This window comes from Protopterus annectens, chromosome 4.part0 (assembly GCF_019279795.1).
Source record: "Protopterus annectens isolate FY-2018-M chromosome 4.part0, PAN1.0, whole genome shotgun sequence".
NCBI lineage: Eukaryota > Metazoa > Chordata > Ceratodontiformes > Protopteridae > Protopterus > Protopterus annectens.
In genome coordinates, this window is record NC_056733.1 from 1,708,951,506 (window position 1) to 1,708,977,072 (window position 25,567).

Sequence of the window (25,567 nt, forward strand, 5' to 3'; positions counted from 1 at the left end):
AGCATCACCATCAGCATTCAACAAATGACTGATTATATGTGGCCTACTCATAGCACATATATCTCATGTGTAGGTGTATGCTGGTCTATCTGACAGGTTAACTACAAATTCAGTAACCCTGTAGGAAGTCCCCTAGCAGAAACTGTTGGTCAGGTCAGATGTGAGCCAAATGTGTCAATCATATAGACCTGGACAGTGTATAGTTTCATTATAAATGAGATCCTGATCATTACAGGCCACCTGACAGCTCAGTGAGCACAAACCATTCCTGTTTATGTATTACAGGCCTTCTAGGTTCAGTGCGGCCTTGATAGTAATGTATGTACTGTCTGTGGCTTCTGGAACCTACGGGAAATGGACTATCTCATAAAATACCTGTCTGATACTGGGTGTCTGCTCTGCTTACACAGGAATGTACTATGCTTCTCCACGTGTTGCATCATAATCTTGCTGAACTGATTTAGTATTCATGAGGCTGATGCCTACATAGTACCTACTGTATCTCCGTTATGGTGCTGGAAGGTCCCTGTGGATAATCCACATATACCTTTGTGTCCATATGAATGGGCTTACCACACATACTCCTCATTTTAGCATGTGGGAGATACAGTTTGACTAGTCCCCTGTCCACTTGGAAATGGTCCACCATCTATTGGTTTGTCAGGTTGTAGTACATCATGGGCTGTCTGTACCACTGTTATTGCTATGAATGGCTAAGAAATGCAACATTGCAAGCACTGGATCTGACAGCATTCTCAGCAACATCCTCTTGCTCTGTTGCTACTGCTGTATTCCTAGCATAATTCCCGTCATGTACATCACAAATCTAGGCATCCAAAATGGGTAAGTACCAGCTTCTTAACTTGTTCCAGTGTTTTCAGGAATACTAAAAAAGTACGAATATGCTGAGTCAGTATGACAAAAAATCTGTAAGGCTGATGACTGCACATCTTGCATACAGATCAGAAGTTTTGGTACAGACTGCTTGTGTAAGATAAGGTGGATCAGGAATGTGCATAACATTAGAGATCTAGTGCAGTTTGATTAAATCATTGCTGTCAGTTCAATAAAGTGATTTTCTAAAAAACTCATTAAACTAAAGAACAAATCAGCCAATGTTCTTCTGGATATTTCTTTTCTTTTTTTTTATAGAGGACACAGTTCCATCCGTGCTCTCGTTATATTCTGGTCTGCACTTTTGTGGGAGGAGAGGGTAGATTCTGCACTTCTGAGCTGGGAGTTTCTGGTTAAAGACTTATTGTGCCTGCTTATTTGAACTGTTTCTTTCAGAAATTGGTACGCCCTGTTTGCTGTAGCATAGACTAAATTCAGACCTGCTGAATCTAGCTTTTTTTGTATAACTTGAGCAGTAATCCAGGCCATCATTTTTTGGAGAAGGTTCCCCTGTACCCTAGTGGCAGGAGGGTGCAGTTAGAACTTGTCTGATCGAAGACTGCTGGAACGGGACTCAGTTTTTAACTTTTTATTGGTTAATTGGTTAATTTGTTTAAATCCATTTGCTCATGTGCTACTGTTATATTAAAAAAAATACATTTTATGCATCGCCGCTTAGCTTCCCTGTGCCATAAAGTCTGCTCTTCAAATTTTCCCTTAGAACTAGTCAGTTTTTTAGTTTTAGCACTCAAATCTGTTTCTTTGAGCTCAGCACTTGTTCAGAGCTTGTTGTAAGCACTAAATAAGCTACAAATCACTACAGCACTCAACTTTCCTCACTTGTCTAGAGGAAAACAGTTTTTAGTGCTTAATAAATAAGCACCTATCCAGGCATATCTAAGGCTCAGCTCCCAGTGTTTTCCCCTGTCTACCTGATGAATCTGGGCAACTTGGGGCAATGCAGCAATTGTCTCATGTACACAGACAACCCTCTCATCCTACCACCTAACACTACAACCTTTGAGAGATGCACTTATATAGCCAAACTGGAAGCAAAGCTCTCTTCACCCAAGATTGGACTAGACAGTCAAGAGGAGAAGGCAAACACTTGCACCAAACCACACTCATCACATAGTCCCTCAAAACCTACACCACCAAAACACACACATAGAAACACAAAACACACACCTACATTCGTGGAGGCTCTCAATAAAATCTGCCCAAGCAACAGAGACCTCCAAAGCAGAAATGCAAGCAACCTCCACCCCCAACACAACCCAAATTACACATAGCCCACAAGCTCAGTGTGCCATTCATCCACAGCTCATAAGGCATACCAATGTACCCAACACTCTAGTCATAGATGACTCTATAGTCAGGCACACTGATGTTCCACTCACCAGGCTAAACAATGAGAAAGTTACTGTCAGCTGCCTGTCGGGTGCCAGGATCCGCCACACAATGCACGCACTCAGGTCACTCCACAACAAGTATAAATATGACTCTGTCATTGTCCATGTTGGTGTGAATGACCTGAGACGTACCTCCCTGGACAACATGAAAAGAGACATGGAGGAGCTCTCTAATCTTATAGCCCACGCAGGTATGACCCTAGCCCTGAGTAGCATCCTGCCATCACCCAGAATGATACCACAGTACAATGACAAAATGATTGACCAAAACAATTGGCTAAGGTTCTGGTGTCATTCTAAGGGGATCCAGTATCTGTCTGCCTGAGATGACATGATTGACAGACCATGATGCTTTGCCAGAGATAGCCTGCACCTGTCACTCTTGGGATTCCAGACACTGGGTAAGGCTCTTGCCACCCATATAGTGCCTTTTTTAGGCAAGGTTCAAATGACAAATTCAGCACCATAACAGGTACAAGAAAGCAAAATCTGAGGGTAATGCTACTCAATGCTAGAAGTCTAAACCTCAAAATGCAGTCACTCAAGGCACTCCTTAAAATGGAGAACATCGACATCTGTGCAGTGACAGAGACCTGGTTCAAGGCTCCAGAGAGCATCCCTGCATTACCAGACTATAATTCATACCACACCTTTCAGTCACCTAACCTGGACTGAAACACTAAAGGCAGAGGCGTGTCCATATTCATTTAGGATATCCACACCTCCAGACTAGTTGCTCAGCATAATGCATCCGAGATTATCCAAGTGCAACTAACTCTGGGCAAGACCGCAATCCAAATTGTAACTTACTACAGATCCCCCACCATGCTCCAGGATTCCCACTCCTCATTTCTTGATACACTGGAAAATATTAGGGTACAACCCAACACCATAATAATGGGCAATTTCAACTACCCCACCATTAACTGTGAAAACTACTCATGTACCAACTCTTTTGCTCAACGTTTTCTGGAATTCATAAATTCCAATGCCTTGGATCAACTTACCCACATCCCCACCAGGGGCAGCAATATCCTAGACCTGGTCATTACCAACATTCCACACCAAAGGTCAATTTCTCGTTGGTCAGATCTGACCACAAGCTAATCACCCTAGACATGCACATCTCACCCCCACCCCCCATTAGGGAAACCACCGTAAAAAATTTCTCCATAGCCAACTTCACGCTTCTTAATACAGAAGTGGCAAACTTCACGACACCCATGCAGACTGACAATAGAGGTATGACTGCTGAATCCTACACAGATGCACTTTATAAGCACTTACATGAGTGCATGGATCATGCTATCCCTAACAAAACCAAGATGCTATCCACAAAAAAAGGAAGCCAATCTGGTGGTCCCCTGCCATAAACAAACTCTACAACAGAAGAAAAACACTGTTGCAAAAAATGAGTAAAATCCCATGATTGGAGGAACTCCCTGGTCAGCCTCAGTAAGATGCTGAGATCCCTCATAAAATCCTCCAAAGCTAGTTACAAAAATAAAAATGCCACTGATTCTAAAGACAGCCATAAAGCATTCTATTCCTATGTCAAGAATCTCAATGGCAACACTCATATTTGCTGTAAGTTACAGCACGATGGCAATAAATATACAGAACCAACTGATATTGCCAACATCCTGGCAAATAGGTTTAGTGCTAACTTTACCCCCCCCCCTCACCCCCTAAAGGACCCATCTCTATACCAGAAGAATGCAAAGTTCCTGTAATCACGGCTGCACAGATAAAAAACGCACTCTCCAAAGCCAAGAACACAGCATCCATGGGACCTGACAACACCCCAGGCTGCATTCTACACAAACTACAGAACGAACTGGCAGCCCACCTAAGCACCATGTTCAATCATAGTCTCACCTCAGGCTTTGTGCCCACTAAATGGCGCACAGTGACGGTTATCCCACTCCACAAAGAGGGAGCCACCACAGACCTTGGAAACTACTGCCCCATTAGCCTGATGAGTCTGGTTTGCAAGGCCATGGAACGTATCATCATGGAACTTATAAACAAAGACATTGGTAATCTCCAAACTCTGGACCCCACCCAGTTTGTGTTTGTAAAAGGCAGATGATGTCTCCTAAACCTGATAGACTTCTTTGAAGCAGTCACCAAAGCCTTAGACAAGGGTAAAGTGGTTCACACAGCCTATCTAGATCTTGCCAAGCCTTTTGACACCACCCCCCCACTCTGGAATTATAGATAAACTCACAAAATTAGGTATAACTCCCTATGTCACAAGATGGGTTGCCAACTGGCTCACTGACAGAACCCACACTGTGAAAATGGCAGACTCCAAATCCGACTTCAGACAAGTGGAGTACAACAGGGTACAATCCTGAGTCTTCTCCTGTTTGATATCTACTTCTCTCAAGTACAGGCTAACACAGAAGGTCTTTGTTTAATGATGTTCACAGATGACTGCAAACTAGGAGCTATAATCAAAACTCCTAACAATGTGAACATCCTACAAAAGGGCCTCACTGAGACAGATGCCTGGTGTCAAGGCCATGGCCTCAAGCTCAATGCCAACAAGTGCATTGTCATCCCTATTGGCAAAAACTTTGTACCCATGAACTACCACATAGGTAGTAGTCTACTTAACACCGAAAGTGTGATAAGAGACCTTGAGACACAGGTGGACAGTAATCTCTCGTTTGATAATCACATTACCACAGTAGTCAGGAAATCCTTCTACGTGGCCCACCTCATAACAAAAGGTTTCTCATCCAGGAAAAGGATGTCATTGTTCCCCTCTACTCGTCACTCATTAGACCCATTATAGAGTACAACGCCCCTGGAATGTACCTCACAAGACATCTACAACAACTGTAAAGGCCACAGAAATACCTCATAAAGAGGATTACCGGCCTCAAACAGATGCCCTACGCAGACCATCTAAAAAAACTCCAGCTTTACTCCGTTGCATATCGCCTACTCAGAGGTGATCTCTGCCTAACATACAAAGCTATGTCAAACCCAGAGCTGTTGGACATGCTCCACTTAACCCCAGTCCCTCCGAGCTACAAGCTCTAGGGACCTAAACCTTGTCACCACAATAAGCAGATCTTGTTGGAGGGATATTTTCCTGTCCCAGAGACTTCCCATACTCTTGAACAAACTACCTATCTATATCAAACAAAGCTCTTCATTAGCACTCTTCAAGAAAAATCTTGATAATTGGATGGGAAATAGGAAATTCACCCCGGGAGTCAATTTTGTGGCTCTGCTTGACAGGGGCATAGGAAAATAATTTTCTTGGGTGGCAAAAGCCGGGGTACCATTTTGGCTAGGCTTATATAGGCCCTAGGGCCAATAGCCTAGTACCTACCTATGAACCTAAATTAATATAAGCAACAGCAGGATTATTGCAACTTGTAGAATACAAAATACAAAAGGAAAATATAAGGTACTTTTGAAAACAAAACATGTAAATCTACTAAACAGGTGTCAGAAATCATTACTATTGAGCACTAAGTTATACAATTTTAAAGTACTCCATCCTACATATTAACAAAATGGGAGCACGTCATTTCATCGAATGTCATTTCTGGCAAATGCAAAAACAGCAAGTGCTGTTTACCAAAATTACTTTCGCCAAATGTGGAGTTTGCTTTTTTCTCCACTGTTGGTAAACCTTGGAGTTTGTATATATAAGTCCAGGCAGTGTGGGAGGGGACGGGGGGGGGGGGGTTTACCCCCTGCAAAAACAAAATTGTTGAGTTGTTTATTGAAGGGATTTTTGGTGAATAATTTTCATTTTTTTTTCCAGTCATCAAAATTCCGTTTGATGACTTAACATGAATCCTGAAAAAACATATCCTGTCCAAATGTAGTTAGTAAGTAAATTACAAAATATGGATGCAAACAGGACCCAAAGATACAGTGAGAAATCAGTAAGGATGATTTAAAAATGTACAGACAACCATTTAAGCTCTGAGATAAGCACTAAATTGATATCTAGGGATAGGAATAATGCAGAAAGTATAGAAATTATGTGATTAGAAATTACAAATCTATATGTTGACTATCTGTAGCACACAATATAAAACAGGAATGGTTTGGAAAACTGATAAGGAATGGAGGATTTCAAAACAAATAGATTCAAGTTAAAAAAGTGTTTAGAAGATTAACAGCAAAATAAGAATTCTGACTGTGGAAGTACACTCATCGTGGTGAGATGTTGGCAGTGTTATACTTCAGAGATGGATCCATTATTGCAAGTGTTTTGGTTTGTTTATTGCTGATGGTTTAGTTTGTAGGGATATATTTTGACAAAATATTGTGTTATAGTTGTCATCTTTGGAATAGACTGCTGATCATTGCAAAAGAAAAACTGCTTTTATAACTCAAAATACACTGTTTTTTTTTTTTTACTTTAGTGGGAAGAAAACCCACTTAATATATATAGATACTAAAAGAATGATTGCAGCTGACATAGAAAGGCATTGGATGTCACTGTAGTTAGCTGCCTTAATTTTACCAAATAGTATGGTACTATAAGAGCAAAGGCAGAGAAACATGGAAAATGAACTAATGTACAAGGAAGTTCAGCACTATACACATGCTAATTACCACATTTATTTCTTTATTTAAGTTATAATTAGAATGTGGGCACTGATATAGTCATCATGATTTCTGAAGGATGTGTAAATAATAAAAGATGTTAAAACAATGTTATAAGACAGTTCCTCCTTTAGTTTCAGAGAAACACAGGGCAAAGAAGTAAGTGGTGCTTAGTTGTTGTCTTTCGGCTTTTCCCGGTTAGGGGTCGCCACAGCGGAACTCCGGTACGCTAATGATTGGCAGTAGATTTTGATGAACACCAAGGTGCCAGCTCGACGTTCAACCTTCAATGAAGGCATGCCCATTTACGCATGTCTTTTGAATGCCCACCCAACCACGGGGAGGACATGCAGATTCCACACAGAAGGCACTCCCCACACTCCAGCCGAGAATCGAACAGGAGAACCTCTTGCTGTGAGGCAACAACGCTACCGCTGCACCACCACAGATGTAGTAACTCTCTAAAATGTATGGAGCAACTAGATATTGCAAATCAACATGCATATAAGTTCCTTGAATTTAAAAAAGGCAATCAAACAATATAAAATTAATTCTAATAAAATAAATCAAGATTTTGATGGAAAAAATACATTTAAATAGAATAGGCTACCAGACTTGGAAAATCAGTCTACTGTGATACCTACTATCAAGGACAGACTTGGCTAAGGTTCATTTAAGATAAGTGGCACATGAAGTAGATGGGATTTTCTGGCATTGTATTCAAGTGATAGTCATAATGCTGCAGATACAAAACAAATTTTTTTTTTGTTAGGCATAATGAAAACATACATATTTAAGAAAAGCAACAAGTACTAAACAACTAGGGCTTGTTATTGGTTAATAGCACTCTCAGTAGCTTGATAGGTATACTAGGTACCCTTGACAAAGACTGTGGGGTCTATTCCCACACCCGGTAGTTCAATTAATTTTCCAGTGTTGACACTGGGGTGAGGCATAAGGGGGAGCTGCACTCTTGCATGTGACTGTCATTCAGATGAGATGCTAAACAGGGGTCCCACCTAACTAAGTAGGTGGTAGTTCAGGTGGATGTAAAACATCCTACCACATATCAAAAAGAGTAGGTGTGCTTTATATTTACACTTGAAAAAAAAACATCAGAAAAGTTAAACCATCTCAAAAAAAAAACTTCATACAACAGATAAACTTCTTTAAGCTGTACTGCTTCACTCTTTTTCCCCATAAACAATTTACTCAATATTGAAAAGCAGTCCCAGCGATTGTTATATAATAGTTCATCATATCGGGTGAGCCAAAGCATCTATACAGCATCAACAATAATTCTATCATATTCTTCCCTTTGTCGTATACACAGGTTAGGATATGTACTGTACATTAATATTTCTATGGAGACAGTATGAAGTTTTGTCAACGAAAAAGTAGATACAGCAGCATTCTAAAACTGTTGTATAATTTCACAGGAGATAAGAGCATGTTCCACGATTTCCTTACAATGGCATAAATAACAAAGCCTTTATTCTTCAGTTCGATATTTCATTGAACCTTTATCTGCTAGTTCACCCAGCATCAGTCTCCATAGAAAGTCCTGTGTTTCACATATTCTGGCAAATCTAAACTGGTGTTCTCCGATCGTTCTCAAAAGAGCAGTAGTGTGAGTAGGCCATGGTCTAATATAATAAAATTATCCATTATGAGCTCATACCATGATTTTCTATGTAGTAAAACATGTCCATTTAAGACGCTTTAAATGATATTGTTTAATGATATTGTTTACTATTTCACATTTTTTTATTAAGGTAGAATACATCACACCCTTAGTGTCATCTTTATTATATCAGCATCTTTAAATAAGATTTTCTGCAATACTCAATAGAAATGCAAAGAAGCAGGAAACACATCAGGATTCTTTTTTCTTCTTTTTCTTTTGGCTGTTCCCATTAGGGGTCGCCACAGCAGATCTACTGTTTCCATTTCTTCCTGTCCTCTGCATCTTGGTCTGTCACAACAACTACCTGCATGCCCTTTCTCACCACATCCATAAACCTTATTTTAGGCCATCCTCTTTTCCTCTTACCTGGCAGTGCCATCTTTAACATCCTTTTTCCAATATACCCAGCATTCCTCCTCAGCACATGTCCAAACCAACGCAATCTCACCTCTCTGACTTTATCTCCAAACCGTCCAACCTGAGCTGATCCTCTAATATACTGATTCTTAATCCTGTCCATCCTCGTCACACCCATTACAAATCTTAACATATTTAACTCTGCCACATCCAGAAACACATCAGGATTATACATACTTAATCCACCATTAGTTGGTGACCAATACATTATGCCACATTTTATAGTATTTAGTCTACATCCCCATAAATGACTAAAAATACATCTATTAGCAATTTTTCTCTTTCTTTATGAAAGGGATGTACATTACCCACATAGACAAGTTTACCAAGAATAACAATGTGCAGCAAGTATACCTCCTTCTAGTAGGACAAGGAAAATGCTTTCCAACTATTAGAAAAAAGAGAGAAGAGAGAGATTAGAAGCACACCACGACAACCGAAGCCAACTTAAAAAGCTGATGTATCCTTTATTTGTAGAAAGTAAGCACTTTCACGCCTCACAGGGCGCTTCTTCAGACTTTAATGAAAATAAAAAGTAAAAAACTCCCTTATATCTCTACTTAACTTTTTCTCAAGCCAATAAAATCTCTGAATGTCAATTAGCTAATTAATTCTAATTAATTCTAATTTACAGCATTTAATTTCCTTGTCTTTAGAGAGATCTTTATAAAGACAGTTGTTGACTGATAGAATTGTCTAATAAAACTGGCAGTCTACTGTGAGTTTCTAAAAATAATAATAAAATATTGGTAAAATATATTCATACACATGATGTACCTATACGCAAACAGACATACATAAAAAATTTCATATGGAAACATAAAAATATAAAAATACATAAACATATAAATATGAAAATGTAAAAAATACATACATATACATATCCATATCTGTATACTTATATGTGACTCAATCTATACCTCGAAATTATGTATAAATATATAAGTGTGTGAAAGTATATATATATATATATATATATATATATATATATATATATATATATATATGTGAATAAGTATGTATAAAAACTATTAACAATATTGTTGATTATATTTAATAACTCGACCCACTGTTGTAAGTAGATAGTCTCATTTTAAATATAATATACCTAATATTTGTATGCTGTCTTTGTGAAAGGAGATGCTAGAAAAAAACGGAAGATCTTCCAAACCTTTTACATTTCTCAAGATTAAGCAACAATTCAGTTGTTAAAACAACTCAGTACTGGCGTAACCAGTCAGGAGGAGAAGGAAACCACACTCACTACAATTCCAGTCTCACATAGACCTACCACGACAGCAAACCAAACACATAAACACACAAAAACATACTCGGAGGCTCTAAATAAAAATCTGCCTAAGCAGCAGAGACCTCCAAAGCAGACACCCAAGCAACCGCTACCCCAAAACAAAACACATGCAACACATAGCTCACAAAACCAGTGTGCCGAACAGTCATAGCCCTTAAGGCTAAACAACACACCTGATACACTTGTAATAGGTGACTCTATCATCAGGCACACTGACGTCCTGCTCACCAGGCTGAACAAGGAGAAGGTCATGGTGAGCTGCCTGTCGGGCGCTAGGATCCGCCACATAACACAAGCACTCAGGTCACTCCAAGGCAATTACAAATATGACTCAGTCATTGTCCATGCTGGTGTGAATGACCTGAGACATACCTCCCTGGACTACATGAAAAGAGACATAGAGGAGCTCTCTGAGCATGTAGCCCAGGCCGGTATGACCCTGACCTTGAGTAGCATCTTACCCTCACCAAGAATGATGCCACAATATGAAGACAAGATGATCAATTTCAACAACTGGCTTAAGTATTGGTGTCATTCAAAGGGGATCCAATGCCTGTCTGCCTGGGATGACTTGCTCGACAAGCCACGATGCTTAGCTAGGAATGGCTTGCACCTGTCACCCCTGGGCTTTCGGATATTGGCAGAGGCTCTTGCTACCCCCATAGTGCCTTTTTTACGCAAGGCTCAAAAGACAAACCCACCTCCATAGGTGTCACAAGGGATAAGAAACTAAGAGTAATGCTACTCAACGCCAGAAGTCTAAACCTCAACATGCATGCACTCGAAATTCTCCTTAGCATGGAGAATATCAATATCTGTGCAGTAACAGAAACCTGGTTCAAGGCTCCTGAGAGCACCCCAACACTACCAGGTTATACCTCATACCATGCTTTTTGGCCCCAAAACTTGGACTGAACCACAAAAGGAGGGGGAGTATCAATATTCGTCAAAGATACCCACACCTCCAGGTTGGTGGCACAGCACGAAGCATCAGAGACTATCCATGTGCAACTAACAGTGGGTAAAACTGCCTTCCAGTTTATAACCTGCTACAGACCACCCTCCCAAACCCAGGAACCCCACTCGGCCTTCCTGAGAATACTGGAAAATATGAAGGTCTCTTCAAACACCATTATATTGGGTGACTTCAACTACCCAAACATAGACTGGGAGCATTACTCTAGCTCCAACACCCTAGCCCAAAGGTTCCTCGAATTTATAAACTCAAATGCTATGGAACAACTTGTTACCACTCCCACAAGAGGGGAAAACATACTGGACCTGATCATCACCAACATGGGGACTCTATGCTCCAGACCAGAAGTGTATCCCTCACTGGTAAGATCAGACCATAAACTAATCTCACTGGATATTCACATCCCAACCCCCCCCCCCCCCCCGCCCAGAAAACCACAGTGAAAAACTTCTCTAAAGCAAATTTCACACTCCTCAAAACCGAGGTGGAATCCTTCAAAGCCCCGGGCCTGTGGAAAATATGGCCCAGACCGCAGAATCCTTTATAAACGCATTCTATGAACACCTTCAGGAATGCATGGATCATGCAATCCCAAATAAAACCAAGACCCAATCTTCCAAAGGCAGACGTCCTGTCTGGTGGACCCCAGCCATAAACAAACTATACAATAGAAGGAGGAAGCTACTACATGATAGAGCAAAATCCCAAAAAGGGAAGGCATCTCTGATCAGTATTAGCAAAAAACTACGGGAACTCATAAAATCGTCTAAGGCCAGCTTCGAGAGAAAAATTGCACAGGACACTAAGGATAATCACAAGGCTTTCTTTAGTTATGTTAGGAACCTGGGTGGGAATTCCCAGATATGCTCAGAATTAGTCCAAAATGACAAAAAATAGACCGAACATACAAACATTGCCAACATCCTAGCTGACAGGTTCAGTGCAAACACCCCCCCCCTCCCCACCAAAATGGCAAATATCTATCCCAGCAGAGTGCTGCCCCCCTGACATCTCAGATGCTCAGGTAAGAGCCGCCCTCTCCAAAGCAAAAAACACAGCATCAATGGGACCAGACGGTGTCCCGGGCTGTGTCCTACATGAACTCCAAGAAGAGCTAAACCCAAACATAAAACTACTGTTCAATCTCAGCCTTACTACAGGATATGTACCAAAAGAGTGGCATACAGCAACAGCGGTCATGCTCCACAAAGGTGGTGCCTCAACGGATCCTGGAAACTATCGCCCCATAAGCCTGACTAGCTTGGTCTGCAAAGCTATGGAAAGGATCATCATGGACCTCATAAATAAAGATATTGGGGACCTACAGACACTGGATCCTACCCAGTTCGGCTTTGTTAAGGGCAGATCCTGCCTCTTAAACCTGGTCGATTTCTTTGAAACAGTCACTAAGGCCATTGACGAGGGGAAGGTGGTCCACACAGCCTACCTGGACCTCGCAAAAGCCTTTGATACAATACCCCACTCGGGCATTACAGATAAGCTCACCAGCTTAAATATAAACCCCTATATCACTAGATGGGTTGCAAACTGGCTCAAGGACAGAACCCACATGGTTAGAATTGCTGGAGCCATGTCAGACTCCAAACCAGTTACAAGTGGTGTCCCACAAGTCTCAGTCCTGGTACCTCTCTTGTTCGGTATATATTTCTCGGAGGTACAGGCCAACACGGAAGGACTGTGGCTGACCAAGTTCGCAGATGACTGCAAACTGGGCGCCATAATCGACTCTCCAGCCTACACAAGCATCCTTCAAAAGGGCCTCATAGAAACAGACAACTGGTGCCAGAGCCATGGCCTCAAGCTAAACGCCAAAAAGTGTATAGTCATCCCCTTCGGCAAAAACAAAGTGCCCACAAATTACCACATAGGTGGTAACCCATTAAGTACAGAAGAAGTAATTAGGGACCTGAGGACCCAAGTTGATAGCAATCTCTCATTTGACAACCACGTGGCCAAAGTGGTTAGAAAAACATTTTATACAGCCCACCTAATCATGAAGGGATTCACATCTAGATCAGGGGAGGTCATCGTGCCTCTTTACTCATCCCTCATCAGGCCCATAATTGAGTACAATGCCCCTTTTGGGATGTACCTTACCAGACACCTGCAGCAACTGGAAAGACCCCAAAAGTACCTCACCAAGAGGATCAAAGGGCTCAAACAGATGCCATATGCTGCCCGGTTAAAGAAACTCCAGCTCTACTCAGTGGCATACCGCCTGCTCAGAGGCGATCTGTGCCTGATGTATAAAGCCATGTCCAACCTGGAATTAATGGACATGCTGCTCTTCAGAAAATCCAAATCCCATTGAGCTACGTGCTCGAGAGACTTGAACCTCAACACTGAAATAAATAGGACATCCTAGAGGGACAGATTCATAACCCAGAGGCTCCCTTCACTCTGGAATAAAATCCCAGTCCAGGTTAGGCAGAGTCCCTCATTGACTCTCTTCAAGAGGAATCTTGATGAGTGGCTGGGAGATCGTAGGTTTACCCCAGGTATCACTTCTGTGTCACTGTTAGACAGAGGCATAGTATACTAACCTCGAAAAAGGGCATAGCAAAATTAATTTAAAATGGGTGGCGAAAGCCAAACACACTCTGGCTAGGCTTATAAATGCCCTAGGGCAGATAGCCTAGTATGAACCTATGAACCTATGAACCTATGAACAAGCCTACACTGTTCCAGCTACTCTCTAAAGCTTGTAATAAAGACAATAAGTCTCCTTCATTATTAGCGATAATGTTTAAGTCATCAGCATAGGAAATAAATGGTGGCAAGAGTACCTCAGATATTATATTCACTGGTGAGCTTAAACACTGGCCAGAACACTCAGTAAAAATAGCGCTCATCAGTAAATACAATAACAGATCACCGAGGGACATCTTCAGCCCAAATCTTTGCTAACTAATAGTCTGACCCAAGAACATCTGTAAATACTTTGCAAGACAGTTATAATGGAGCTATGAATGTTATAACCATTTAAAATTTCCCATAAGCTATAATATGCAACTGTGTCTAAAGCTTTCAACACATTAAAGGATAGTAAAAGTCCATTATTGTGCTGAATACCAGAAAGTATTTCTCATAACAATACTATAAGATCTTTAATATTCCTTTCACATATTCCAGAAACGCCTGGATGAAACAATTTCACAGTAATTTTGCTTAATCATTCCTGAAGTATCTTGCAGAAACTTTTATACTTGGTATTAATCAATTGTAATGGCCTCCAATTAACTGATAATGTTCTATCTCATTTTTTATAAATAAATTTCAAAATACATTCACAAATAGTAGTATCATTAATACCAAACTCTAACTACTCATGAAGCACATGAAAACATTTTTCTGAAATGATGCCATTGAAGTATAGTATGGAAAGGGTATACCATCTAGTTCTGGAGAGGAGTCAAACGTAACCATCTGTAACACACAGTTTAATTTCTCTATGACTATAGATTTGATTAGGATGGTTTGTTGTAGTCAGGTAAAGTTGGAAGGGACCATAACCACTTCAAGTCTGAGTATTGTTTATACATTTTGGCTATATATTGTTCTACAAATAAAAGAATATCTTCCTACATCTGACTATATGAACCATCAGGGCATTTTAGGCAACCCATTAGACAAGTCTCTTTCTTATTTTTTTTTTTAACTCAAAAAGGGGGAACCTCTGCTTTTGTTTCCCTGACAATATATTTTTACTTAACTAGTAAAACTTATACTTTTTGTGATAGTCTGCAGAATTAATGAAGGAGATGCTATTATGGTGCAAGGAATGCATATAATCTATAGCCACCTTATGAGTCCCATATTTCCTTTTTCCTTTCTGTCCACACACATTTCTCCATAAGACAATAAGGTTTCTTATATTTAGTTTTGTAGCTAACGCACCATTCTGTCCAAGTGATACAATAGTTAATTAGTGCACAATGCTGATGCCAGACTATTATACTTTCCAATTTGCGTTGAGTTGTATCTACCAAAAATCCAGTAAGCATTTTAACTCATTTACCTACATTTATACAAAATTTATTCTTAGATAAAGACCATATCAAGGTTGTGTATAATTTGATATCGAAAATCTAGCTTTTTGAAAATCTTGCAAAATGAATGCAGAGGAGCATGCAACATAGTCTATTTATTTTGCCAATACCCCTCTAGTCTAAGTAGGCTCTAAACTTGGGTTCAGTTTTAACTGGCCATATGAAAAGACATCTCTGAAGATTGTAATGTCCTTGTTTATCTTTCTTTGTGGTTTTCAAATGTAGCAATTTAAATCACTGTGTATTTGTTCACGTGTCACTGTCTTCAGTGACATTATGTATATCTGCCATAACCTCTGATATTTCTGCAATGCTTAATGAAACCATAGTACTAATAGGTAAAAGGCTGTTGCTCTTATAACAATTAATTTGATGTCACTCACACCAAAATTGCTCAGATGTCTTGCAATTTCTACAGAATGTTTCACAGTTCTGAATAGTATGACCAGCCTTCCCACACTGAGCACGTTTTCTTTAATACAAACTTTCCATTTGTATGAAATCTTCATAAGCACGGCAGTCAAAACAAGTCTTTGGTTGTTCCTTATAATATGCAATGACCTATAACCTGAGATGGTAAGCACACTCAAAGTTGGGATATAAAAATCTGCCTCCCCCCCCCCCCCAGCATGGGGAAGTGCAGGAGGCTCACCTTCCTGCAAAAAACAAATTATTGAGTTGTTTGTTGAAGGTGGTTTCGGTGAATGTTTTTCATGTTTTTTTCTTTTGCCAAAATTACCTTTGATGACTTGACATATTGAAAAGAGTAGGGGTGCTTTATAAAATGGGTGCTGGGAGTAGGAATTTTTAATATTCATATTTTTGTTTGTTTGCTTTACAGGTTCATAGGTTAGAACTAGGCTAACTGCCCTAGTGCTTCATTTTAAGCCTAGCTAATTATTCCATTTGAGAATCAAATGTTGTCCCTTGTGTTTGGAAGGTAAACACCTTACCATTATGCCAACCCCCAACCTCCAAAATGTTTTGATGTTGCATTCTTAGTACTGACGTTTCCTAAATGTGAATCAAATTTTATTTTATTTAGTGTAAATAACTGCACTTTGGACAGCTGGTTACATGATGTTAAATATTCTTGCACCTTCTCAATGCTCTGATAATGTTTTTAGTTGTAGTCTCTATGGATTGTGTGCATACCTGTATTGTGAGTGATTTATTTATTTTAATAAACAGACTAAAGAAATGTGCTAGTGCTTATTCAGATCAATTTTCTTTTTTATTGTTTCTGGCAAGCTAAAATGTTTGCAATTAACAAGTTTACTGTGAAGGAATATTGGTAGATCTCTGAACAAGTGCCCCACCCCTGTATGTTTAGTTTCATTGCTCAGAAAATAAACTCACATTGAAATGTTTGTTTCAGTGGAAAGAGCTGTACTATGTTCTAAAAGAACTGAAAAAGATAATGTTGCAGATACCAAGAAATGTTGATGAAGAATTCGTATAACTGGGGATTAACTATCTGATATTTTGCCTTTACATAAATTGCATATGGCTGAATAAATTCAATATATAATAGATTAAGAAAAACTGACTAAAACATTATTGTGTCAGTTTGAACTAGCGTTTAAAGATTTTTTCTAAAAAACTTACCATTGTCTTTATTTACAGATGTGCTCTGTTGATCAAATAACACTTGAGTAACAAAATAATCTGTAAAGCATATTTAGTGTAGGAGTAAAAAAATGCAAAATTTGAAAACAAGCATAGAGATTACTATCAATTTAACCATCCATGAAGCCATGCTTTAATAATCAGAAGGTTAATGAAAATGTTACATTTCTTTATTGCTATATTAATCAAAATGCATTTGGTGCCCACTGATTCATGAGTGAATTACTTCTCACATTTCTACGTGTCTAGTATACAGGAAACACTAAGGTGATTTGTTTCACATTGCTTTAATCATCTATGAATTCTTATTTTAACAACCAGAAAACTAATGAAATTGCTAAATTGCTTTAATGGTATATTGATCAATATGCATTTATCTACTAATTGATGAGAGAAATACTTTTCACATTTCTACACATCAGCTATAGAAGAAATACTGAAGAAATGTGTTTTTATTGCAACTAAATGATAGAATTAAACATTCTCAGATTCTCTCCCGCTCTTCTCCTTTAGCTGAGTGGAGGCTGGGACTGCAGACTATGCATCTGGGATCTTGAACAAGGCATTCAACAAGACACCTTCCACAATGCTGACCTTGAAGGATGGAATGAGCTGAGGGAGGTAGCCTGTGATGGAGCCATTTTGGACTTGGCCTACTCCCCAAAAAGGTAGGTTTATCGGGTCTATATTACAACATTGAAAAGACTGGGGTTTGAGCGGCTTAAAAATCAAAAATGTTGTATCTCAAAACCTCAAAGTCGCTTTTGTGGGGGGCTTCAGCCCCCACCCACCCCCCACTAATTATATATACCAACTCTGAGATCGCACTACAGTGATGAAAGGGCAAATTTTCCAGTCTTCACTGTACCAAGATCTCACAAAAAACACATTAAAAACATTTGATCTTCAGCCTCTTTGATTTTGTAATATGAACACAGGTTTATCTGGATCTGTTTATCTTCTGGTAGAACCAATTCCATAACAACTTTTTTCACCATGTCATTTACTATCATTTAAACCCTAGATCTAAGTCAGAAAATAAAATAAATATAAAGTTATGTTGCCTTCAATTACTAAATTATTGGAGTCAACTAAGACATTGCTTTTATCTTTCCTGCACTGAATTAGTTATAAGTCAGTTGTTTAATTACTGGCATTGTTTAGTTAATCTGACATGTTAACTAAGAAATGCACTAGGTGTCTATAGTTGATCTTAGCCAATCCCTAGAAAGAATGAGAATAAGGTATGAGTAGCACAAAAAGTTGTTATAAATGCATACTATTTAACGTGTTAAGTGAAAACTCTCAAAATGTTAGACAACTCAATAAGGCAGTGTAACTCTTTACTAGCGTATATCACTTACGGAGTCATATAACCAAACACTGTGCTTAATAGGCACTGAATTTCTTGGTATAATTGGATGTCTCACTTACAAGTGTAGTACTGATAACAATGGGCAAAGAAAGCTGAATGATTTCTTTAATATGAAAAATATAGAGAAGACTAATATTAGAGTTCCCGATATCTATAGGACAAAGATGGAAGACATTACAAACACTGAGATCTGATACAAAGAAGGCTTTGCTCATTGTCGTAAGCTAATGAGAAAAATGCAACAGGCATTTGAGGGCTTAAGAGAAAAATTTGAGGGGCTACCAGCAAATGCTAAATGTACTGAAACATGTTAGAAGTGGGTAGCAATATCAAACTAAAAGTTTCAAATGACTACACAGAGATTTGTCTTAGTCCTACATATGGAATGATGATAATTTGAATCATTTCTGAATTGCAGCATCAGAATTTCCTACTCAACAGCAAGAAGATGAACCTGTCAATGACGTTCTGCATTTCCTAATATTGTAAAGAGCTTGTTAATAAAGTTTGGGAAATGTGATGCAGGCAGCGCTCTATATAAGATTAACTGTACTATTCTCGAAAGAGCACAAGAGCAACTGAGAAATTCCCCATATGTATATAGTATTACATTTATTATCTAAGCTGGAAATAACCAATTCAGTATGATGGAAAAAAGAATACAGAGGACAACCTACCACAGTCCTTATAACTTAAAAATATAACATTATACAGGATGCTACTTTTAGGAAGAAATGTGCTATTATGTGCTGTTAAGCTTCTTTCGGGTATGAAAAGGCGCAGTTGCTATTTTTATCATAGTTTAGTATTAGCTACTTTGATACAAGACAGGTTGCTATAGTCATTGAACATACATGAAATCCCTTGCAAAATATTTTACCTTTACGGCTAGATCATGTAAGAACAATATCATATGACTACAGTAGTGCTAATCAATTTGCATTATCACAAATGTGGCGTTTGATAATCCAGAAGAGGAAAGGAGGTGCCTTGATGGACTCTCAGGGTATACATTGGGTGATAGGGAGCAGATAAAAGGTATATTTGGTATGCATCTGAACTACTGTATGGGAGATAACATCTACATGTGTGGTTAGTGTCAGATGTTTTGGGGGAGTGCGTTACCTGAGAATTAAAGGATAGAATGCATACTTAAAGATTAGAAATCAAGTAATAAGGCTCAACTGTTCTTCTCTTAAAAAAGATTTTTGTTAAAAAAAAAGGTGTTTGTAGCAGTGAGAAATCTGGGTTGCTACTGTGTTGTTACCTAAATGCATGCTGCTGTAAGCAGTGTAAGCCATAAGGTGAGTTTTAAGTTGGGTGGTCACAAAAACTCACAATAATTTAGATACGAGTGATAAGAAAACTGACATATAATTTCTGGCCTATGAGGTAAACCAACATTTAGATTTAAGTACCACAAGACAAGAGAGCTAAGTCTGCATATTTGATGAATACACTGAACATGTAAAACCTAATATAATTTTGTTTCAAAAGGTGTTACTAATGGTCATAGTTAACTTATTTTGAATACCCATAGTTTGCCACATACCAGTATACGTTAATATGAATTTAAAAAAAAAAAATAGTGAGGTTGTCTGAACACCTGAGAATAAATACCTGCCACACAATAATATCTGCAATTGTTAAGGAATAAATATTATTATGTAAATATACAACAATTTCCATATAGTATAAGGGAAGTAAAGGCAGCACTGATGACCCTGGGAGCAATAGATCTGTACTAAACCAAAACAAATAAATGTGTTTGATTGGAAATTGCTCCTAGCAGTTTTTCTTTATGAGTAAACTGACCAATGTGTTCTATATCTTGTAATTCTTCAAAGAGAAAGGGATAGTAAGAATGACAATGTAACACAAAGAAAGGAACTGTAGCAAGCAAATGGCACACAAATAAAAATGCCAAATCCTTTAATACAATGAAGCGCTTTTCATTTGACACAATGTACAAACTTCTTCAGATGAAAAAACTGCCTTACCCAAAGGCTTTAAATGCTAAAACAATTAATCACTCAATTAAACAATAAAACAATAAAGACAGCAATAATGCACTTTTAAAGAAACACGAACGCTTTAAACCACCTGTCATAAAACGTATATCCACACTCTACAATCGGTCATTGTAACAATACATTAAATCGATAAATTACATAACATTACACATCTCATGTCACAATACCTACTAAATGTAGATTAAAAAATGAATAAATACTTGTTAGACTAAAAATTAAAATAATATAATATAAAAAGAATATCATCTTATTAAACTCTTAAGCTTGAAAATGCTGCTAATGGAGCAGCCTTCATTCAAACCAGGTACAGTGTACGCATTTAACCTGATCTGCCAGCCTAATTCCAGTTCTTCCAACTTTAAGGCTGCAGGACCACCTCGAGGATCCTGACAAACCTGGTCAATTGCCAAGAATTTAAAACTATGGTAAGGATAAGATGAAATATGCTTAGCCAAAGCATTTTCAGATTTATTTTTTCTTATAGCATAAATATGTTCATAGAGGCAGTCTCGAAGTCGCCTCTCCGTTTTTCCAACATAAAAGGCCAAACAGGCTTGGCACTGAGCTAGGTAAAGTATCATTCTAGAATTGCAATTCACTCTGTACTTTAAAGTGTACAGATGGTCATGTACCTTGAATCTATTAGATTCAATAATATATTGACAATAACTACAAGATTGACATTTGTACATGACAACAGTTCTACTACGCCATAATTGATGTTGTTCAAAGAAAGCATTAAGATTTTTAGCTTTCTTATACACAACTAAGGGTTGATCTCCAACCCTATGAAAAACACTTGGGTCACTCCTAAAATGTGCCCAGTTCTTACATAAAATATGGAAACAATCTTTACTGTTAATACTAAAAGTTGTAATAAACATAGGCCCTTGTATCTTAGACTCAAGAAGAGTATTAGAATCATTTGCTGACAGGAGGATAATATTCTCATCCTGTTGATGTTGTGTATGGACACTGTCTAAAATTGGTTTATAAAAATGTCTCGCACATTTACTTGAAACCTCCTCAATGATGTCATCAACCATATGGTCTGGGTACCCACGATGCAGGAACATACTTTTTAAAAGGGAGCATTCAGCTTGAAAGTCATCATCAAGAGTAATAATGCTGGCTGCCCTAACCAACTGGCCCTTTAGAACAGCCCGCTTCTGATAGTAGGGGTGGCAACTAGAGTAGTGTAGAAATGAGTTGGAATACATACTCTTCCTATGAATACTGGCCGTAAATTTTTGGATGGAATAGTCCTTGGTTAACAAAACATCAAGGTATGCTATAACCTCAGTATGAAATGTAGAGGTAAACTTCAAAAACTGCGTAGACTTATTGAAATGATTAACAACCATATCACTGATTGTACTGTCACCATCATCCAACAATATAAAAATATCATCAAGGTAACGGGTGTAAAAAATCATTCTGTCCTTAAAGTCACAGTTATTGAAAACAAAAAGATGCTCCCAATAGGCCATAACAGAATTAGCAACACTGGCCCCACATGGGGAGCCCATCGCTACCCCTATTTTCTGTAAGTAAAACCTGTCATCAAAGATGAAATAATTATTGTCAAGTATCAGGTCTAATAATTCATTGACAAGTTCCAACTCATTTCTCGTACCACCATGTAACTTTAAAAGTTGACCAACTCATACTAAAGCTATATCGTGTGGAATACACGTATACAAATCTTTGACATCTATAGTGAGGAAATTAAATCTGACATCAAAATCTAAGCTATTGAATTTATTCAGGAATGTCCAAGAGTCTTTACAGATTTGGTTAACTTTAACCAAATACTTCTGTAAGACAGCATCAACAACCTTAGCACATGGATATGTAGGGGGAACCCCTACCATCAACACGGGGACGCATAGGGGGGGGTTGGTCACATCTTTGTGTATCTTAGGTATGCCGAACAAACAGGGAAATCTGGGATGCACTATGGACATATAATTAAAAATATTCTGATCAATCCTTCCCACTATGTACATTTCATCAATGGTGTTTTTAATGATGTTATAAGCACTATTAATTTCAGATCTCGAGCTAAGTAAGTAAGAAGGACTGTCCAATAAGTGTAACATCCGTTCTCTGTAGTCAGCACCATCAAACACAACCAGTCTCCCTCCCTTGTCTGGTTTACAGATGCGTATGTCGTGCAATTTGATAAAATCAATACATTCCTACTCAGCTTTAGTATTCATATCAAAAGTGGAAAATTGATGTCCAACCTGAAATTTCTGATGGATATCTAACTCCCACATAAGTTCAAAAACCTGCAGTAATGGATGTAAAGGAGGATTATAAACACTAGAAATTCTAAATTGGTTGTTATTGACAGTATTATTACCACCCATCATTAGATTAAAATAAAATTTTCGTGAATAATTTAATATCTATAATGGTCCTAACCAAATCCAACCTTTGGGCTGGAACATAAGTGTAACCCGTGGAAAATAACTCTACCTGTTCTGATGTAATAATAACTGAAGAGAAATTATAAACATTAAAGTAGCCACCTGCATTAGTTAATATAACAGGTGGATTAACAACCTGAAGGTTAGGATCATCATATAAGTTCTCATAGGTAGGAACATCGAAAAAGTCATTCACACATAAAGACAGATCAAATTCAGGGTGAGACAAATTGGAATCAACAACAGGAAAAGAAAGTTCATTATTAACTTGAAACGATGTACGGCAAATATTAGATATATTTAAGTCCTGAGTTGTTTCAAATTCTTTTTGGACGTCTGGTTGAAATTTCCTGTCATTTGTTTCGGTCTCGCCCCTAAAAAATTGTTGGGGTCATTAGACCTCAAATTATAATGTCCCGACCTATTGTTGTTCTGCAATCTTTCACTCCTTCTAAGATCTGCTTGCATCCCATCTTCAATAATAACAATATTGGCATCAGAAGAAGTGTTTTGTAACGGCTGATTGTTATCAAAGTTAGAACTAGTGTTGGAAAAATTAACTCTATTGTCATTGGAAAGTTGACTTGATCTGGATGAACCTTGCCATACCTGAGCTGGAGATGGAGTGGGGTAAGCAACCCCACCATTATATGCCTTGACATCCCTGTCGAGTTTCTTGATTTTATTATTCTTAAGTTTGTCAAGATATTGATCTATACTTGAGAATATTCTACTATACTCCTATTTATAATGAAGAAACTCTTTGTCAAGTCTAATCAACTCATCCAACTCTGATACTTGTTTACTTAAAGACTCGACCAACAGGGAATCATGCTTGATCATTAAATCTAATAGTTCAAAACCCCGTCGGTCAAACAAGGCAAGTAAATCCTTATGAAAAATTCAATTAGCGACCAAGCCTGTAGGATATTGATAGTGCCTCAGACCCTTTGGAACAATTTTACGTCTGAGGCACTCCTGAAAGTAAGAAATTTCAAGCTTGGTCTTTTTTAGTTTAACCAATAAATTATCCAATGTTTTAAGGTTGTAAGTAATATCAACATACTCACTTTCATTGTCAAGATTCTGTTGAACTGGACCATTAGAAACTGTTGAAGATGAAAGATTGTTGGCCATCCAGTTGTTAATGTCAGGAAACAAACAAGAATTGTTTGCCACTTCAGCTGCCAATACTGCAGCTGCCGTTGACATGGAGGGAACTGCGCCATATGAAGTTGTAATGAAATTATTTGAAATAACAGGAAGTTTGTTGTTGCTTTGTAAACCGGCCGCACAGTCTTGCCCGACCAAAGGTATTGGATCCTCCTGAAAATTGGTTGTACAGTTGGCCGGAATACTCCTCTGCCCACATTCTATGCTTGATACACCTGACGAATGGAGAATTGTAAACCCGACTTCTCGATTGCCGGAAGTAGTGATGGAATCCTTAGAACAAGGTAAAACAGGTGGTAACAGTGCATTACTAGCACATTGAAGGTGCTCTAATTTGTCCAATCTCTCAAAAAGCGAGTCCATTCGCAACATTAGAGCGTCCAACACATTATTTTTCAATAACTCAGACTCCTTACTAGGTGGAGTATCACAAAGGCTAACAGCATTTTTAAAAATTTCGGGTGTGTTACCAAATGGAGTACCGCTAGAGCTAGCTTCTGTTCCAGACGCCATAAATCCAAACTCAAACTCAACCCAAGGCAAACAACACACTAATAAACACAAAGAAAGGAACTGTAGCAAGCAAACAGCACACGAATAAAAATGCCAAATCCTTTAATACAATGAAACACTTTTCGTTTCACACAATGTACAAACTTCTTCAGATGAAAAAACTGCCTTACCCGAAGGCTTTAAATGCTAAAACAATTAATCACTCAATTAAACAATAAAACAATAAAGACAGCAATAATGCACTTTTAAAGAAACACGAATGCTTTAAACCACCTGTCATACAACGTATATCCACACTCTACAATCGGTCATTGTAACAATACATTAAATCGATAAATTACATAACATTACATATCTCATGTCACAATACCTACTAAATGTAGATTAAAAAGTGAATAAATACTTGTTAGACTAAAAATTAAAATAATATAATATAAAAAGAATATCATCTTATTAAACTCTTAAGCTTCAAAATGCTGCTAATGGAGCAGCCTTCATTCAAACCAGGAACAGAGTACGCATTTAACCTGATCTGCCAGCCTAATTCCAGTTCTTCCAACTTGAAGGCAGCAGGACCACCTCGAGGATCCAGACAAATCTGGTCAATCACCAAGAATTTAAAACTATGGTCAGGATAAGATGAAATATGCTTAGCCAAAGCGTTTTCAGATTTATTTTTTCTTATAGCATAAATTTGTTCATAGAGGCGGTCTCGAAGTCGCCTCTCCATTTTTCCAACATAAAAGGCCAAACAGGCTTGGCACTGAGCTAGGTAAACTATCATTCTAGAATTGCAACTCACTCTGTACTTTAAAGTGTACAGATGATCATGTACCTTGAATCTATTAGATTCAATAATATATTGACAATAACTACAAGATTGACATTTGTACATGCTAACAGTTCTATTACGCCGTAATTGACGTTGTTCAAAGAAAACTTTAAGATTTTTAGCTTTCTTATACACAACTAAGGGTTGATCTCCGACCCTATGAATAAAACTTGGGTCACTCCTAAAAAGTGCCCAGTTCTTACATAAAATATGGAAACAATCCTTAAT

At 38.3% G+C, this 25,567-nt stretch overlaps 1 protein-coding gene across 1 annotated transcript in view; it reads left to right on the plus strand.

Moving 5' to 3' along the window:
* LOC122799991 (vegetative incompatibility protein HET-E-1-like) overlaps positions 1-25,567 on the plus strand; it is a 964,337-nt gene that overhangs the window by 824,298 nt on the left and 114,472 nt on the right. The window contains exon 14 of the mRNA XM_044069444.1: positions 17,492-17,646. Coding sequence (XP_043925379.1) covers positions 17,492-17,646 — 155 coding nt within the window. The remainder of the gene's footprint in view (positions 1-17,491; positions 17,647-25,567) is intronic.